Raw genomic sequence first — 19,289 nt, 5'->3', positions numbered from 1 at the left:
CTAGTCTTCTGTTTGTTATTGGGGATTAGAGGGACATTGTTTAGGGACCCTACTCTGGAGCTGTACTTGAGGAACTATGAATGAAAGAAAAAACATTTTAGTATTTACCATGTGCCAAACACTGTGTTAAGCACTGAGGAGACAGAAAAATTGAAAGAGTCCCTGCTCTCAAGGAGTTCACACTGTAATTAAGGGAGACAGCAGATAAAAGAAAGTTCAACTACAGACAGGGAGATGAAAAAGCCTGGAAGTCCTAAGGTTGATGCCTCTGGGCAGCTAGAAAGGCCGAGAGATCCATAGGTCCATATCAACAGGTCAGATTAACTTCAGGGAATAGAGGCAGTTCAGATCAGTTCTGGTAGAACTCCATCTCCAAAGAAGGAATGAAGTTGTTGATGACTTGAATGTAAGCAGTAATCATCTTAGGCAAAGTGTTAAGGAAAGAGGAAAGAGGAAAGGGTGGGTCTTCACCACCAGTGGTGATGAGTCTTCTCTCAAAGAGTCTGGATGGATTCTGGTGCAGCCAGATTTGGGGGAAGGAGGAAGGAGGGGAAGAAAATAAAGTCTCTCCCAAGTGGTGCTGGTTTTTTTTTGTTCCTCCTTCATTCTCGAAGATAACCAATGATATCGTGAGGATGATGCCTTGACTCTCCTGTAAATTGGATTTATGTAAGGCAGAGCTTTGCAAAGTTATTAGCCTCACTCTCTTCTTTAGAATCATTTAAGTCCAGTGGCAAGAGAAAAGTCTACGGTCCAAGAATGCAGTGGGTGACCTTGGCCTCTCTAAATTGAGGTCTTTCTCCAGTTTGTCTGAGGCCACACCAGTTTAGTGACTAAAGGCTAGGTAAAATTTGAGAAGAAGATGGCCCAATTTACCATTACAAAGAGGGAGGGGAAGACCCTCCGAGTTTCTGGCCAGAACAGAAAATAATTGCTATTTATACTCATTCTAAACCATCAAAACTAAACAATGAGCCACAGAGGCTAGAGTTGGGGCTATTATTAGTCATTCAATGAAAGCCAGAGTGGGGGTGGCCAGGTAGCACAGCGAGTAAGAGCACCAGCTCCAGTGTTGAGAAGACCTGGAGATCGAATCCCGGGCTCAGACACATAGCACCAACCCAGAAACACCTGGCCGTTTAACCTTGAGCAAGTTACTTAACCCCGATAGCTTTAAAAAAAAAAAATGAAAGCCAGAGTGATTTGGGTTTAAAAGCTAGTAAAGTAGCTCCATTTAAAACACAATGGGCTTTTAAAAAGCATATCTTTTCAGAGCTATATTTCAAGAAAACAAAAATAAAAACCATGCAGGGTAAAAAGTAAATAGTTCCAGCTTTTTATGAGAAACAAATAAATGAAAAGGTTTATTTATTTTTTTGTTTAGTTGTCCATTTTTATTATTTTGTTCAGTGGCATCAGCTTAGATGGGAGTTCCCAATAGGCTAGAGGCCTTTGGACCTCTGCAAGAGAGACATCAACTTAGTCCCTTCTCTGATTCACCTTTGGAGCAGGAACTGAACTGAATATATTGCAGTTTGGGGTGCTGGGAACCCCAAAATGTAAGAGTAAAGGGTTGTCTGCAGGGAAAGAATTCAACCACTCAAGTTTACTTTCAGTCAAGGTAGTGGGATTGATTGTAATGACAATAGAAGTAGGCAAGATTTTTAGGGAATCTGCAACTGAATGGGGGTAAGATTGGTATTTATAGACAAAAAAAGACAGTGAGAAGCTATGGATGGGACTAAGGAGTGGTAAATAGCCTGGGGTGGACTAGGTGTAGATAGTGAAAGGAGTTAAATGATTGGAGAGCCACAGTGAAAGGGCAGTTAAAAGGATTATTGAGTATCTAGGTAGACTGGAAAGGGCCAAATGCTAGTGTGGGAAAGTTCTGGCGCTGGGTTGCTTTCAGACCCATAGTCTTTTCCTATTGGCAGTCTAGCTCCCATCACCCCATCAGATGGACAACTGATAGCTAGTTCTGGGGCTCTAGTCACTGAGAAATTCAACTAGTTGCCCTAATGTAGGGATATGGGGACTTTGGTCGGTCTTCACTGGTTGGTAATAGCACTAGAGTCTGGGGGGAGAGAAGGGGTCATCAAGAATATAAACAAATTGGGGCGGCTAAGTGGTACAGTGAATAGAGCACTGAGGAACTGAGTTCAAATTTGACCTCAGACACTTAACACTAGTAGTGTGACCTTGGGCAAGTGCTCCCAAAAAGCAAAAAAAAAAAGAATATAAACAAATTCTCTGAGCTATTTCTACTTACTGGAGGTCCAGGAAGTCCTTTGCCCTGCAAAAAGGAAAGAAAAGGTAGAGGTTATTCAGAAAGTAGATGCTAAAAGGTTATATACCTGCTTATCTAGCTCTCAGGATAAAATTAAAATTTAGGGATTCAGGGTGGGTCCTCTCCAGGGGCAGGTAACATGCTCTGGTGGACTTTCCCAGGATTACAGAACAACAGGAGATCAAACCCTTGGACATTTGGCTTTGAGGTTCAGCCTCTTAGGAAACTCTGATAGGCCCAATTGGCAGCCTCAGAAAGGCACACAATTATCTCTATGTTTTCTACTCACTTCCCTTAACATGTTCTTATTGCCAAGAAGCTGCTGACAGTGCCCAAGATTCTCACCAACATTCCACCAGTTCCTCCCTTAAATGCTACCCAATATGAAAGAAGTACTTACCCCCAGCCCAGGAGGTCCTGGGGGTCCAAGGCTACCCTGTGGAATGAAAACATTAGTTGATGATAGAGCTTCCTCAGATGGAAAGGTTAGAGGGGTAGAAACTTCAAAGGGAAAAGTTAACTCTCTTAATCTCCAACCTATCTAGCTAGGTGATACAATGGATAGAGCCCTGAACCTGGAAATCAGGAAAATCTGAGTTCAAATCTGTTCTCATATACTTACCAGTTGTGATCTTAGGCAAATCACTTAACTGATGTTTGCCTCAGTTTCCTCACCAGTAAAATGGACATAAATAATAACACCGACCTCCCAAGGCTGTGGTAAGGATCAAATGAGATATTTGTCAAGCATGTGGCACAATGCCAGGTACACAATAAGCACTATATAATTGCTTATTCCTTTCCCTATTCCTGGGATATACATATCACATCCGGGCATTATTTTTTTGTTTTCTAAAGGATTTTCATATCCACTATTCATTTGGTTCTCATAGCTGCCAGGCATCTCCATTTGACAAAGGAGGAAACTATGGCCCAGAAAGGTTAATTGACTTGCCTGAGATGACATAGCTAGTTAGTGACAAAGGTAAGCCTAGAACCTTGAGCGTTTGAATCCCAGGTTTTCTCTTACCTTGAAATTCTCCACTATTCAATAAAATTCAGAGTCTAGCCCTCAATACTAGGTGTCCTAATTCCAGTTCTTCTGCATCTCCTTGCTAAACCCGGAAACCCAAACTATAATTTGGAAAGTAATTTGCTCTTGTAATTCCTGCCCTGAAACGAAAGATCACTGTCAAAGTCATATGTTTAGTGGTTAACTTTAACCACAAAGTTAAATGGGTAGGTAATTTCAACTTTTTTGTTTCTCAAAGTTGTTAACTTGGGGAAATACTTTGGAAAAAGTTAACTTCTGAGTTGCTGAAAATGGAGACCTAGAAGAACACAGGAGAATGGGTGAGATGACCTCTGGATGTGATTTCAGTACAGGTCCTAGGAATTCCAAAATGCAAGGGTACAGCATAGGTCTGTCTCAAAAGAATTCAACCACTCAAACCTTCTTTCAGTCAGAATAGGGAGGTTTTATTATAACACCAGTTAGGTGGGCAATATTCCTAAGGAATCTATGCATTTGATGAGGATTAGACTGATACTTTTATACAGAAAAAGACTATGAAGATCAGGATAGAATCAAGGAGTGGCAAGTAAGCTAATTAAGTAATCAAGGTAGGCTGAATAGGCCAGATGCCTTGGGTGGAGGCACCAGTGGTATGGGCTACTGAAGTGTATGGAAAAATTCATGGACTGGGTTGCTTTCAAAGACATATTTTTTTCCTTTTAGGGGTTCACATCTCATCCCCATCAGATGCCCCTTTCATCCCAAGGATTTCCTATTAGTCAGAGAAGGCACAAAGTAGGCAGCTGATCAAGAATCTTATCTTGAGTGAATGAATGGCAGTGGAACTTAGAGATTTTCCTCTTTTATCTTTGTGACTGTAAGCTAGATGAAGGTAGGAGCTATGTCTTAGTTAAACTTTGTAACTCCCCCTAGCACACGGCAGTGTTCTGCACGTGGTAGGCACTTCATAAATGTCTACTAAGTGACTGAATAAAAGTTTAAAACCATCCATATGTTTAGCAGCCTGGGACATCTCTCCTATGTCTACCCAGAAAGTTCCCTGCACTGATGCTGCCCTCCTTGCTTTCTACTCCTGCCATCTGATACAACTCCAAACCCCCTAGTCCTGAACTTACATTTGGAATCCTACCATCAAAGTAATGAAGTCACTCTCACTGCACATAGTCCATGACACCCCTTAGTGGTTCCCATCAGGGGCTTCCTGGTCATACACTCTTCACCAGGACTAACTGCTGCTCAGTAGCAGTGGTGAAGGGGGTGGGTGTGAGAGAGGTTAGAAGGTAGCCTCTGAACTGCATGGGATGAGAAATTATTTTCATCCTGACACATATTAACTGCAAGTTTGGGCCTGATTGAGAACTCTTGCTGTAAGCAAGGGAAGAAATTCCTTAAAGAGATCTTGTGGGGACATTAGAAGGAATTAAGATTTATTTCTAATGGAAATTAATCCAGCAAATGCTTCCTGACAGGCCAGGCTGGAAGGCAGGAATCAGAGCTGCTCAGAAGGTAATTAGAATAGGGTTTGTTTTCTCCCCTTCATGTGTGAGCCAAAGTGCAAGTGAGAAGGTGTGTACATAAGCCCCTGTGAAAGAACGGAAAGTGGAAAGCTTGGATCATTGAGTCTGGGTGTAGGATTGTGTAAAAGGGAGCCAGAAGGTGAGTTTGGATGGGGGGGGGGTCTTTCCTGACAAAAGGAAATGAGTGTTTGCAGTCCCACAGACACAGTATGTCTATGTGTGTTGTGTGTATGGTGTGTGTGTGTGTGTGTGTGTGTAGAAATGGTGAGGGTTTGGGCTCCTGGGAAACCCATAGGTTCCCCAGCCATGCTTCTGTCACATCCTGATCACTATAGAGGTGACTTGGGTTCCTCAACAAGTCCCTGATTCTTCTCTAAGAAGTTTCCCCCCAGGGGTGTCTAGGTGGTGCAGTTAATAGAGCACAGGCCCTGAAGTCAGGAGGACCTGAGTTCAAATCCGGCCTCAGACACTTGACACACTTACTAGCCATGTGACTTTGGGCAAGTCACTTAACCCCAATTGCCCTCCAAAAAGCAAAAAAAAAAAAAAAACCCCAAACAAACAAAAAAAGAAGTTTCCCCCAAAACAGGGGTGAGGAACCTGTGGCCTTCTAGGTCCTTGGTGTGCAGCCTTTTGATTGAGTCCAAGTTTTACAGAATAAATCCTTTTATTAAGGGGATTAGTTCCATGAAGTTTGGATTCAGTCAAAAGGCTGTACTTGAGGACTTTGAAGGCCACATGTGACCTCAAGGCCACAAGTTCTCCACCCCTGCCCCAATCCCTGAAGTCATGAAAGGGAGACATGACTTCCTGCTTCTTCTGTGTTCACATTTCTAAATTGGAGTCTATTTGTTCCAAATTGATTCCAGAACTCCTATCCCTATTTGTGCCCCTCTGACATCCTTCCTCTCACCCCAACCAAGACTAGAAGACAGTGATTATCTCTGGTGACTCTGGAATAAATTTCCCAGACCTCTTCTCCAAGCTCCTCCTCCCAATCTTATTCCTTACTAATTTTTCCCCTACCCCAATCTCAGGCCACTCTCCCCTTGCCCCTTGGATTATAGGTAGGAAGATCTTCAGTCCAACCCCCTCAATTCAATATATGTGGAAACTAAGGCCCAGGGTCACACGTGTCAGCATGAGCAGTGAGATTTGAACCCAGGTCCTGCGACTCCAGAGTCATTGTTTGGTCCACTGTACCATGCTGCCTGCAATCTGGCTGCTGACTGTAAGCTTGCTGCTTGAGATCCAATTCACTTTGTGCTTCTTAGTTTTGCTCCTCCAGCAGCTGGTACAGAGATTAGAGCTTGTCCTGAAGGGAACTGTCTCATTTTTTGCATATCCTTTGTTCTCCTCACATTTTGACTAAATCTAAGCAGGCAACTCTCCAGTCAGTCAGTCAATTAAGATGAGTAACCTTCTAAGTAAAATCACTCTATGAAAAGTCAAATTTACAAAGCAGAGGAATTAGGAGTGCTCCTAAAAGGATTCCCCAGTACACTTAATTTTTTGTTTATGGGATGTTATCTCTAAGATATAGAAAGCACAGGGAATAGATCTGTGATTTCACTGGTACAAGGAACTCCCAGGTGAGGAAATTCCCTCTACTAGAACAGGTGAGCATCTTCTCTGCAATTTATATTCTTAGAGATTTGCCTAGAGTCCTGAGGTGAAGTGACTTGCCCAGGGTCACACAACACATAACATTCTATAAACATATGCTTTTTGGGACAGAATGATTGAGGAATAAAGATCCTTGTAGCTAAAGTTAGCAGCTCAAATCATACAGATAAAAAATATTTACAAAAAAATATAAATTAATAAGGAAATAAGGTTTAATTTACCAAAAAAAAATTGTTAATTTCTATGCGGCTTTTTAGCACACCTGGGACAGGTAAGACTTGAAAACTGTGACCCTGTAATATCCTCTGGATGCATTAAGCCTTCAGCAACCTCATTGATCACAAGTTACTTATGAGGCACTGAGAGCATGATCTTTTTGTCATTTAAAAGTTTATTTTTAATAGAGAGGCAGTGTGGCATAAGTGAATAGAGAGCTGACCTCAAAAACAGGAAGACCTAGGTTCAAGGTCCACATCTGACACAGCCTGACTGTGTGACCTTGGGCAAGTGACCTTGGGCAAGTCACTTAAACTTTTAGGACTCCAGGCAACTCTCTAAGAGTTGTCCAGAAGGTACTGATCTGTATTGGTATAGCAGGGGTGGGGAACCTTTGGCCTCAAGGTCATCTAGGCCCTCAAGTACAGACATTTGAATGAATCCAAACATCTTGTTCTGTGAAGTTTGGATTCAGTCAAAGGACTACACTTGACCCTAGGTTCCCCAACCCTGGATATGGAATTCCCTCACCTGGGAATTCCCAATAACTCTGAAGTCACAGGTCCAGAACTAAACTCTGAAAATATGTAATTTTTTTTTAAATAAAAAAATAGCTCTTACTGAGTGTTGCAACCTAGTGCTACCCACCTTGCCTGTGGCTAGAGTTTATTCTTCTTTTTAGGTACCAGTTCCTCATTTAAGCTGAGGTACAATTGTGAAGTCCATGCATGAAGATGAAGGGGATAAACAGGGATAGAACTGTGACCTCCCAACTGTCCTCCAAGTCAGCAGCTGCTGGTGCCTTGAGGAGGCCTGCAAGCTGGGTCTTTCCTATTTCCATTCTGCAATTCCATACTCTGCTTATTCCCAGAAAGCTGAAGAAACAAAGCTAAACCCAGCCTTGCTTCCCAGAGCTCCTGCAGACTTCATCAGCGAGAGTCCAGTGACTTAAGCCAATAAAAACAAAACTTTGGTCTGAAGCAGTTAGGACCAAGGACATGACTTTTATACATAATGGCTATGGAGAAATGTACACATGTAAGTAACTGGGCACAGAGGGAAGATTCTAGATAGAACTATCCTAGTAGTTAAATCCTATCCTAAGGAACCAGATCAAGTGTCTCTGACTGGCAGCTCTAGAAGGCTTCGAGGGCAAGCTGTCCTCCATTCTCTACTCCAAGAGGGCCTCCTTTATGTTTGCTTTCCCGTTCCCTTTCTTGTTCCCTTCCTTCTCTGCCTTAGACCTCCTCTGAGCTGGAGACCTTGGTGGTCATAAAGAAGGCAACCACATCTATCCCTTCCTGCCAACCTCACAGGGTCATTGCCAGGAAAGTGCTTTGTAAATCTTGAAGAGCTACATAAATGTGCACTGTTACTTTTAGTCACAAACCCTGCAGCAAAATAAACTGATGCCTGGCACTTTATAGATATTCTGGGATCCACGGGGTCAAGGAATAGCTCGAGGCTTTCATGAATGATTAGGAATGAGGTTACCTTTTCTGTGCCCTGTGATAGTGCCCTGGAACTGCTTCTGTTCTCCCTGCCCCCTCCCACCAAACAAATTTAAAAACAAAACAGGAAGGCCATATAGACATTTCAGGAACTTACCCTTTCTCCAGGTGAGCCTTTGGGACCAGGGGGCCCATCCTGACCTGTTAGACCCTGAGGAAGAGGCATAAAAGAGAGGAGTCACATGGAGAGTACTTTGGTACATAGCGGGAAACGAGAGGGTCAGTCTACTATGTTATCATTTAAAAATTAAACACCAAAGAAACCTCCAAACAGCAGGAAGGGAAAGTATCTCCTTTACTAAATTCCAGACTCTGCTTCAACTCAAGCAAACAGATTCCAAGTTAAAAGTTTTTCTGGCCAGGCTCATGCTGACCTGACTGTCATATATGGTACTTCAGGGGGAAAGGAGAGGGAAGGAGAATTTCTGCCCTTATATAAACAGACAAAATATCACATACACAAATAAGTTTTTCTTAGTTTCCATCAATAGGCACTCTCAGAACAGGGAGCGGTGCAAGGCAAACACTGTTGTCTTTAGGGACTTACAGTGCCTTTTGGAATCTAAAAACCAAGGTTAGGGTGGCATCAGGGAGAAGACATTTCTTAAGATTCTTCACCTAAGTGATGTCAGTGGTGAAATGGTGCAAGGATGGGCAGGGAGAGGAAGGAAGAGGGGGAGCAACAGAGAGGTCTGGCTTGTGCACCTAAACCCAGGATTTAGAGCTACAATGGACCTTTGAGACCTTGTTCTCTGGCTAATTAAGAGTTGGCTCAGCTTTCAACTTTCTAAGGAGAGGAACATCATGGTGCTTCTTCATCCTGCCAACAATCTGTCTAGCAATCACAAATCAGTGGTTATTTGGGTTACAGCCCAAACAACTCCCAAATCGGGAAACTTCCTGTAACTTGGCCCCAGCTTTCCCGCATGAATGGGCAGTGGGAAGAGAAAAACTGTAACTCCCTCCTGGAAGTCGTTCTGAGTACTCTTGGGGCCCAAGCAAAGGGATTGAGTTCCATACAGGGAAAGCCAGCAGCCCCTTCCTAGGACAGGATAGGAATATAGGGAGGGGAAGTGAGCCCCCATGGGAATGGAGAAAGAGAGAAGCTCTGATACTCACATCTACACCTGGAAGTCCAGGCAGTCCAGCTTCTCCAGGCTTCCCTGCTTTCCCTGGGGCTCCTTTGGGACCCTGTACAAGGAAGAAAGGGAAGAATGAGGGAGATGGTATAGTTCCATAAGATGTGGCACACAGTGCCTGGTTTATGGTAGGTACTTAATATAAAGGTTTCTTGAGGTGATCGTGTCCTCTTTGGAATTTTCACCCTTATCCCATACCTCCTACAGAGGCTGTCAGGCAAACACCTACTGTCTTCCTAATTCCTAGACACAGACTTTCTCTTCTAGCAAGGTCAGCTTTCACTTCTGCCTGTACAATCAAGTCTGTCCCTAGATGCATCCTCCCAGATTAAATGCATCCCTCCCTTCTTTTCCCTTCTTCAAAGCTATGCTTCAAACTCTTCTCCTCCAGAACAGCTTCCCAGATTGCAGGAGCATCAAGGAAACAAACTCCACTACTCTCTAGTTGTGTTGCATCTCAGTGCCTACCTGCCCTAGATTTTCCTTTCCCCTTTGAGTCATGCTCTTCAGTTTTTTTCATGCATGTAGGCTGCATCTCTCTATGCTATAATATTCCTAAGGGTGGGAACCAGATTCCTTTTATTTCTTTTGGATGTACCTATTTCCATCCCTTTCTTCTGGGTTGCAGTGCCCAAGATTGGGCTCTGAACCAAGCAGTTGAATGACTTTTAGATCTCAAAAGTCAGTGGAAACAGGAAGCCCCAATCTGCTGGAGGGCAGGCAGCTTATATGTTGAAACCAGCTCATTCCCGGCCTATAAAAAGGGCCCCTTTAGCAAAAGAGGCTGAAACAACTCATTGCCCCAAGCAAAAATTTCCCAGTTCTTTTCACTAGGAGAATTTGAGGTCACCCTCCCTTAATTTCTTTTAGACAAAGAGAGACCCCACTGCTCTCCACAATGGATCAGATAGACAATAGAATGGGAACATAGAATCAAATTAGGGGATATTTGTAAAAAAAAGCACTGTGGTTGACATATAATAGGCTCTAGATAAATGCTTATTCCCTTTCCCTTCCCTAGGAAGTCTCTAGGCCAAAGAAAATAGCAGAGCTGGTGCATGAAGTCTTCTGCTTTGCACCATCCTGCATTGCTCCCTTTCTTGTCTCTGTTCTATTTTGAGGGTTCCTCCTTCCCAAGACATCCAACACTTATTACTCCTGACTTTCCCAGCCTGGTAGGGGAACAGAAAGAACTCGGTTAAGTACTAAACTATCCTTCCACCCTTGCTCCTACACCAAATGAGATGTCCTAGGTAGCAGATCATTGCCCCCCCCCCCCCCATAGCTGAGCTCATTCTCCTAACTCCCCACTCCCCCAAATGTTTGCACCACCAATGCTTGAAGGATCCTGGCAGTTCTTTACTTAGGGACACACTTACCGGGGGGCCAGGAAGACCTGGAGGACCAGCTTCACCCTATGACAGGGAAAAAAGCAACAAATATCCAAAATGTTAAAGACAGACCTGGTGCAGCTTCCCTCCTACCTCTACCTATGTGAAATGAAGGTATTTTGGTTGCCCAAAGCCACCCTGGGAATCCCTTATAAGCTGATTCACTGTTGGACATGTTCTGTGTTTAATTCCTGTGCATTTTTATCCTCAGAAAAGGGAAGGCAGGATCCTGAAAGATTCTAGGACAGAATCTTCTCTGCTTAATCCAGAAATAAGAGGCTGGGAGCCAGGTGTCACAGGTACAGTGGAGATTTGGGGAGACTAGTTATGGTGAGCTATTGACCCAGAGACTTCTTTGTTTTCAGGGTCTAGGGTCTTCCCATTGATTGTCCCACCTCTAAGAAAGGATTATGAATCGACTGATGTAGGGAAGGTTAGGATTTGCAGCTAGAGGAAAGATATGTTACTGTAAACAGAGCAGCATGAAAAAATGGTTCAGAAACAGAAACACTAAGACACTGTTGATCTAGTTGTTCATGTATCCAATCATTCTGGAAAGCAATTTGAAACTATATCCCTAAAGTTATGAAACTATGCATACTCTTTGGCCAAGTGATACCAATACCAGGCATATACTCTGAGGAATGAAGACAGAGGTAAAGATCTTCTATATACAAAAATTCTTATAGTAGTACTTGTAGCCAGTAACTGGAAATAAAGCTAGTGACCATCATTTGGGGAATGGCTGAACAAATTATGGTATATAAGCATCATTGAATATAATGTGCCATAAGATATGACAAATATGATGGATTCAGAAAAGCCTAAGAAGACTTGAATGAACTAATGTAGAGTGAAATGAATATAATTGGGAGTATGATTTACACAATGATCACAATAAGGTAAAGGAAAACAATTCTGAAAGTCTTTGGAACTCTGATGAATGCAGTGACCAATCATGCTTTCAGAGGCCTGAGGACAAGGCAGCTTCCCACCTCTTGAAAGAGAGATGGGAGGGGTGAGGGGGGAGGATGGGGGGTGGTGCAGAATGACACAGATTTTCAGATATAGCCAACATATTCTTTGCTTTGCTTGACTGCACTTTCTGTTCTAAGGGAGGGCTTTTATCTGTGTAAGTGGCAATGGTAGGTAGTGTTAGTGATGTTAAAAAAAAAAGGGAGGAAGCCAAAGAGCATCAATTAAATTTTTAAAAATATATATACAAAAGCAGAAGGAAATCTTTTTAAAATGCACTTTAAAAAGAACCCTCTAGTTTCATATACAATCCTCTAGTTTCATATACAATCCTCTCTTCCATTCTTTGTACATTAAAATGTGCATATTTGTTGCTGTTTTAAAAGTTCCCAATAATAAAAATAAAACCAAAGATCAGGAATAGAGTATGTTTGGGAAAGTATATGTCTACATATGTATGTATATATGTGTATGTATATAGAGAAACATATCTAAACTTTATTGTAGCCTTCTTGGGGACATGGGGGGAAGGAAAAAAAGAACAAAGAAAAAAAACTCATGGCAGAGAACAAAAGAAAACTTACAAGGAAGCAAAGAAAAGATGGACAATTCTCAACATGTGTATTGTTTATCATACAGGCTTTCTTGAAATGAAAATTTATTGTTACATATTTTGAATCCTGTCTTATATTCTGCCATGTACATGACATACTTTTTCTTCTTTGTACTTAAGTTTCAGGACTTAAGTATATGATATATTTTTGTTTCTTTTCTCTATTCTGTATTTGTGTTCTGGTCCTTGAGTTTAAAATCAATTTTTTTTAAAGTTCATAATAAACAATAAAATTCATATTTTTTTAAAATGGCCCAGAAAAATGGCAAACTATACCTCTTCTCCCAGTACTGTCATTCCAAGTGCCTAAATTCTTCCCCACCCCTCAATGGTTGGAAAAATTATAAATGCCAAAACTTCTGTCCTGCTAAGGGACAATAACCAGATATTCCTGAGTGTCTCTCACTGGCTCCCTTCCAATTCTATCTGGGAGTAGTAGCTCATTGCTTTCTGAAAAATACAGGCCTCATATATAATCAGAATAGACAATTATCTGCATGATGTGACTTAGGGAATTCAGGAAAATCAAACTTATTATATCATATTTGTTATGTCTTTTATTATTTTTATTATATTTATAATCAAGATTATTTCCTTCACCTATCTCTGTCACAATTAGTACCACTGCCCAGAATGAAGACAGTAGGTTATTACACTGCAAATATTTATTGCGGGGTACAGAATAAGGTCATTATAGTCATTTCATCTAATTTAGTGCTAATGGAGGACAGAGGGTAGAAAGAAGGTAAAAGAAGAAAATATGGGTACGATGGGTTAGAAAGCAAATTAAGGTAGAGAACCTGAGTGATAGAGTCACTGGAGACCACTAAGGGACTAAGAAGACTAAAGCTAAGTCTAAGAGAAATGAGAGGACATAAGATGGTGATCAAGGAAATCCTTGCCTAGTTTACTAGTTCATTTTTTTTTTAAAGAAATCGGGGTCAAGTAACTTGCTCAGGGTTACACGGCCAGGTGTTTCTGGGTGGGTGGTAAGTGTCTGAGCCTGGATTTGATTACCAAGTCATCCCGACACTGGAGCCGGGGCTCTTACTCGCTGTGCTACCTTGCCGCCCTGACTAGTTCACTTTTGCCAAGAACCATTCAGGATTCAATATGGCAGACTTAAAACTGGTATTCCCAGAAGGCCAAGACCCCACTTGCCACATGGACCTTTTATTCATTCTTATTGAATAAGGGTATTTCAGGATGAGTTCCCCACCCCACTCCCTTCCTGATTCCATTCCATCCCATCCTGTCTGTCACAACTGAAAGCTTGAGGGAAACAGTCCTTTCCCTATTAGACTTTCCTGCAGTACACATAGAATAGGGGCTAGATACAGTTAGATCTTTATTCCTTTGTAAAACCACAGAAGCTGCTGCGGTAAGAAAAATAGCCACCTTGAAACCCTCTCCTTGCTCAGTTTAGGGAGCCTGCTTTGTGGCTTACTCAACTTTGTGGTTTTGCTAAAATGGGAAAAACCAAATTCCTCAGTGTCAGATCCAATGTCTGATCAGCAAAGACTTCTATGAAAAGGAGAAAGGGTAAAAGGGGGTGGGGAAGGGAGAGGGGTGCAGAGGGAAAGGAGATACACATGGCATTTTCCATGAAATGAGTGATAAGATTTCCAGGTTCCTATCTAGTTAGCAAGGACTAGCAATCACGTCTACCCACAAGTATTTAGACTGTAAAATAAGGTAGCAATTCTTTCCTGAGTTCAATAAAAGGTGTGTTTCTTAGCCTCCCCCTGAAACCTTCTAGTAGCAAACACTGTGGGTCTTATAAAGAGAACACACTGCCCACCTCCCTTCCCCCAGCCCTACCCTCCCAGCAAGGGAAACAATTTCAGTCTGAAAACTATCAAAAAGACCTAGCTCTTCTTTTTTGGGGGGCTTATAAGGCGGCATGTGTACCTATCTCTCCCCCAAAGCAGAGCCTCACCCCACCACCCTCTTCAATATTCTTTTCCCTCCTGAAACATCAAATCCTTAATTCTTCCTCAGGTCAGAGATCAATTCCTCAGACAAATACCCCCATAAGCACAAATTTTCCCATTTCAAAAGCTTTGTGGTGAGTTTGCCAATGTTTAGAAAATACTTTCTTTTCACTGTTTCATTTTTTTTCACTTGTAACTTCTACTTATTGAAAATGATAATTGCCAAATAAGCTACCTAGGAGCCTGAGTTAACTCCCCTGAATTCTTTCCCCTTTGACTTCTCACTCACACTCTTCACTCCACTTCAAGAACACTCACGTCTATGCCATCTTTTCCAGGAGGTCCAGGAGGTCCTTGAGGTCCAGCAGGGCCCCGGGGTCCCACTTTCTGAAAGGAGAAAAAGAAAGATGGCATCAGGCAAAAGTCCCCCAAAGACAGATAATTCCCTGCCCCATTCTGCTCACACTCCAGCATGGCCATCAGTTAGCCTGTCAATTATTATTTATTAAGCTCCTACTGTATGCCAAGCACTGTGCTAAGACAAAGAACAGTCCCTGCTCTCCAGGAGCTCATGGTCTAATGGAGGACACAACATGCAAGATATACTACGGGATAAATCAGGGGAGTCTCAGAAGGAAGGCACTAAGATTAAGCAAGCTGGGAAAGGCTCTTAGACTCAAAGGAAGCTAGGGAAGCTATTAGGCAGAAAAGCAGGAAAACTTCAGGCATTGAGAGAATTCTCCATCTCAGGGAATCAATGAGACTTGGAGCTAAGACAACTTTCCCCTTCCCAGATCAAGCTCCTTTAACAGCCCTTCCAGGTAAACCAAGTCATCTAAAGCCCAAGCCCCCTGAAACCACCTAAATTCTCAGCAGGAGGCCAGCAGTTGTTGATATCCAAGGTGGGGAATGTCTAGAGAGCTGCATAATGCCGTCTGTGTGCCCTGAAAGAGGCCTCTCTGTCAAAGTGGCTGAGGTGTGGGATTTTTTATTTTCATGCTTTTGGTAAGAGAGAGTCTATACTGTGGCATGGGCTCCATGGGGAACCTGGTCCAGCGGAGCAGTTCTGGGAACAAAGGTCTCATTGTAAGACTTGCCTGGAGAGCTGGGGCTCTGCTGTTGGGGGTTTCTCTAAAAAGAAGCAGAGACACAGAGTCGCCTGGCAGAAGGACTCTGTCAGACACCAGGGACTCCCAGGTGATGCATGAATTAGAGCCCTTCCTGGATGAGGTGGGCATTCATGATCAGGGATGGGAGGGGTGCCTCAGGGAAGCAGGGGTTCTTACATGGTTACTGGCTCTGCACTGAAGAGAGAAGGAATGATTTTGGTATTTCCTCTAAATGCTGTTATTTAGGGAGAATAAAGTAAGTGCTCAAGTTCATACTATTTTGGAGAGAGAGAGAGAGAGAGAGAGAGAGAGAGAGAGAGAGAGAGAGTGTGTGTATATATATATATATATATATATACATACACACACACATAGTTTTGTTTGTTTTTTTTGCAAATGTGTGTGTTGGCTTTAATAATGTCACACACTCCTTCCCACAAGACAGTTAGTAGTGGCCTCTGGATTGTGGAATAAAGCCATCCATCTATCCATTCATCCATTCTTCCCTCCCTACTACAGATAAGTTTCCCAATTCTCTCTAGAATTCTTGCTCTTTCATCCTGAACAAATGAAAACTGGATCCACCTACTTATTAACCCCTACCTCTACAACTTGAAGGAAAAGCAATCTATGCCCATGTTAGCTCTTTCTTTACTCAGACCTCAAAGTAGACAAAAGAATGCTTACCTGAGCTGAGGAGGTAGCTACAAGTTGACTGAGAAAAAGCAGTACCAGGACAGAGGTTTCAGCCATGGTTTCTGCAGTGCTGGGCTGCCACTGGCTGCTTCTTTTCCTGGTTTCCAGAAGGCTTCTGTCCCTTACCTTTCAGTGCCTGCTTGCGCCAGCCAGTCCCCTCAGTGTCCCGACTCACCCTATCTCCAACAAGAGGCTCATAGCCAAGGGCAGCCTTGCTGGGGAGGGGAGGCCAGGTTACTGAGGAGGCGGGCTGGGGAAAACAGGGGGCTGGCCAGCTTGGTGAGTGACACTGGGCTCTGAAAGGATACCCATTCACATCCTTTCACACAAGCACTACATTCAAAGCCCCAACAGGGCCTTTCAGAGCCAAGGGTGTGTCTTCTCCACGTATAGATTCAAGATCAGGAGTGTAAAAATAACTAAACTGAGTGACTATTGAAGAAACACCTATGGGGTCCTGAATGGAAGCTGGGAAGTTAAAAAAAAATAAAGTCAAGATGATTTTTTTTCTTTTCTTCCAGTTCCAGATAATGTACTAAAGATCCTCTTAATCAGAAACTCAGTTCCTTAAATAGAGATCCCCTTCACAGAACTATTTCAAGGGGTCATCACTGCTGAAATATTGGGGAAAACTCCCCAGGAAAGGCAGGTAATTCCCTTGATATGACCTAGAACAGAGGTATAACCTTGAGCCCCACAAAATCTCAGGATCTTTGGTGGTGGTGGAGGGGTGGTGATAACATTCAGACCTAGGAACATAAAGGTTCCTGATCTACTTCTTTATTTTTTTATTCTGAATTTAATATGCACCCACAAAAAGAAAGACTCTTTCCATGTACAAAGTAGAACACAAAAGAGGACTATGTGTAAAATCATGAATTTCTATTATGTGCAACTTACTTTAAAATATATATATTTAACATGTTATTGTCAAAGTCATCTAGTTTGCCTGTGCTTCCCTCTGAATTTCCTTCTGTTCCCTTTTTCTTTTTTGACAGGGTAGGGAATAGTCCCCCTTAATTGTTTATTAGAATAGAAATATATTTTAAATTAATATCTGAAAAAAATTGTTATAGTACATGCATAAAAAACAAAGTAACAGTTTACAGCTGGATCAATAGCATCTTCAGAACCAATACACTAATAGAATAAAATAAAATAAAATAAAAGGAAAGGAAACCAAAGTTACCAACTAGAGCAATACCTTCCATGTGCCCTGCACTTCATGAGTACTACAAAAGACAAAAGACTGGCCATGAAATATATTAAAGTGTGCAGGCCCACAGATGTTTCAGCCTGACTCTTTCAATGTCTGAATAACCTTTGGGAATCTCCTATCACCCTTAATAGCTTCTCTGCAGTTGACATAGATTTTAAATTATTTTAGATTAAGCATTTACTGTTCTCACTTTTAAAGATGCTTCAATGAGCTTCTTTTATTTCTTTTTGTTTAATCTTTAATACATTTTAAAAAAATCATCAATTTATGCCTACGATTCTTGTCACACCCAGCAAATCTAGCTATTTATATTTCAATTCTGTATAAAAAAGTAGTTTTTAGTGGGGTTTTTTTTTTGTTTGTTTGCTTGTTTGTTTTATAGTGTCAGGATGATTTTGGTAAATCTATTAAAATGAATAGAACTTCCTTTCAAATGAAATGCCTTGTATTTTCTAATTTAGAACTTCAGGCACACAATCATTTCAGTTTTACAAATCACTACTTTTGCCAATTCTTGATTTTAGCTCCTTTACTCTGGGTTTATTTAGGGTTTGATTATATTATGCCTTTTGTGATCCTGAATCCTTTAAGGATACTCATTCCCCAAGCATATTTGCGATGAAGATCAATCAATAAAAAAGCACACATCATTTACTACATGTCATGCACTAAACTAGATAATGGGGACACAAAACCAAAATAATACCTATCCTAAAGAAATATATACTGAAGTGGAAGAAACAACACATACACTTATAAATACAAGTGTATTTATAAGTGAGGGTTACAAGTAATGGGAGGTCAGGTGAGATTTCCCAAGTACAGGGGCAGCTAAGTGGCTCTGTGAATAGAGTACCAGCCCTGGAGTCAAGAGGACCTGAATTCAAATATGGCCTCAGACACTTAACACTTACTAGCTGTGTGATTTTGGGCAAGTCACTTAACCCCAATTGCTCTGCCTTCCCCCCTCCAAAAAAAAAAAAAGCAAAAAAAAATTCCCAAGTACCGGAGGTAGTCCCTAAAGTAAGCCCAGAAGAACTCATCTCCTACCTCTGCACCTTTGTGCTGGCTGTTCTCATGTCTGGCATGTAGTCCTTACCTCCTTCTCTCAGAATCCCTAGTTCCCTTTAAGGGGGTTTCTAGGGATTCTGAAATGCAAAAGATGGAAAGGAATATACTCTCCACAGTCTGTCTGAGAGAAGACTTGGAGGTTCGACCTTTAGGTATCTGGTCTGGGTTCTAGGCTGACTTCACTACAGGCAGAATGAGTGACCACATATAAGCCAATACTCTTAAGTATATGTAAGTTCATTACTGGAGCTACTTTTTTCTTTTCTTCTTTTTTCTTTTTTGGCCACACTATTGTTAGTTCTTTCTTCTCTTCCAAATCCTCCCTCCCTAAACAACAACACAATCCTTGCTTTAAAAAAAAAAAAAGCCTAGTAAACTAAAATGGATACATGCATTTCTCATGTACAAAAAATGAATTATTTCATTCTGCACTTTAGGTCTATCAGGCAGCGGGTAACATGTCTCATCCTTGGTCTTGTTGGGCTGACCCATTTCTGACTGTAAATCAGAGTTAGACCCCAATGAAACACAAATTACTGAGCATTCTTTGTATCATTACACCTTAGGAAATTCTAGGAATGAATATTAAACTTAGGTCCTCCTGGTAAGCCTAGTTATAAATATCCAATGGGGATCTGCTTATAATAAAAACCTACATAATGACAATGAGTCATAGCACAGAAAAGTATCAGCTTAATTCACTTTGGCTATTTAAAGGAAAAACAGAAGATTAATTCAGATAGAGGCTAGAGGGTGGTAGTCAAAAAGACTCTCATTGCTTCTTTAAAAACTGTAACTTTGGGGCAACTAGGTGGAGGAGTTAGTAGAGCACCAGCCCTGGAGTCAGGAGGACCTGAGTTCAAATTTGGCCTCAGACACTTAACACCAAAACTAGCCATGTGACCTTGGGCAAGTCACTTAACCCCAATTACCCTCCAAAAAGAAAAAA

The 19,289-nt window shown here is 41.8% G+C and overlaps 1 protein-coding gene across 1 annotated transcript in view; it reads right to left on the bottom strand.

The window, feature by feature from the left end:
* Window positions 1-16,385, bottom strand: part of COL9A3 (collagen type IX alpha 3 chain) — a 58,772-nt gene extending 42,387 nt beyond the window's left edge. Inside the window, exons 1-7 of the mRNA XM_069072562.1 lie at window positions 16,042-16,385; window positions 14,564-14,632; window positions 10,712-10,747; window positions 9,313-9,384; window positions 8,291-8,344; window positions 2,688-2,723; window positions 2,270-2,293 (exon numbers count right to left, since the gene is read on the bottom strand). Of these exons, the coding sequence (XP_068928663.1) occupies window positions 2,270-2,293; window positions 2,688-2,723; window positions 8,291-8,344; window positions 9,313-9,384; window positions 10,712-10,747; window positions 14,564-14,632; window positions 16,042-16,107 (357 nt within the window). The 5' untranslated portion in view covers window positions 16,108-16,385. The remainder of the gene's footprint in view (window positions 1-2,269; window positions 2,294-2,687; window positions 2,724-8,290; window positions 8,345-9,312; window positions 9,385-10,711; window positions 10,748-14,563; window positions 14,633-16,041) is intronic.
* Window positions 16,386-19,289: the final 2,904 nt, after the last annotated feature.

This window comes from Petaurus breviceps, unplaced genomic scaffold, assembly GCF_028583685.1.
Source record: "Petaurus breviceps papuanus isolate PSGF00001 unplaced genomic scaffold, PetGlider_PUasm1.0 90847, whole genome shotgun sequence".
NCBI classification, from domain to species: domain Eukaryota; kingdom Metazoa; phylum Chordata; class Mammalia; order Diprotodontia; family Petauridae; genus Petaurus; species Petaurus breviceps.
Note: the sequence above shows the minus strand (reverse complement) of the source record. Positions and strands in the feature narration are given on the sequence as shown.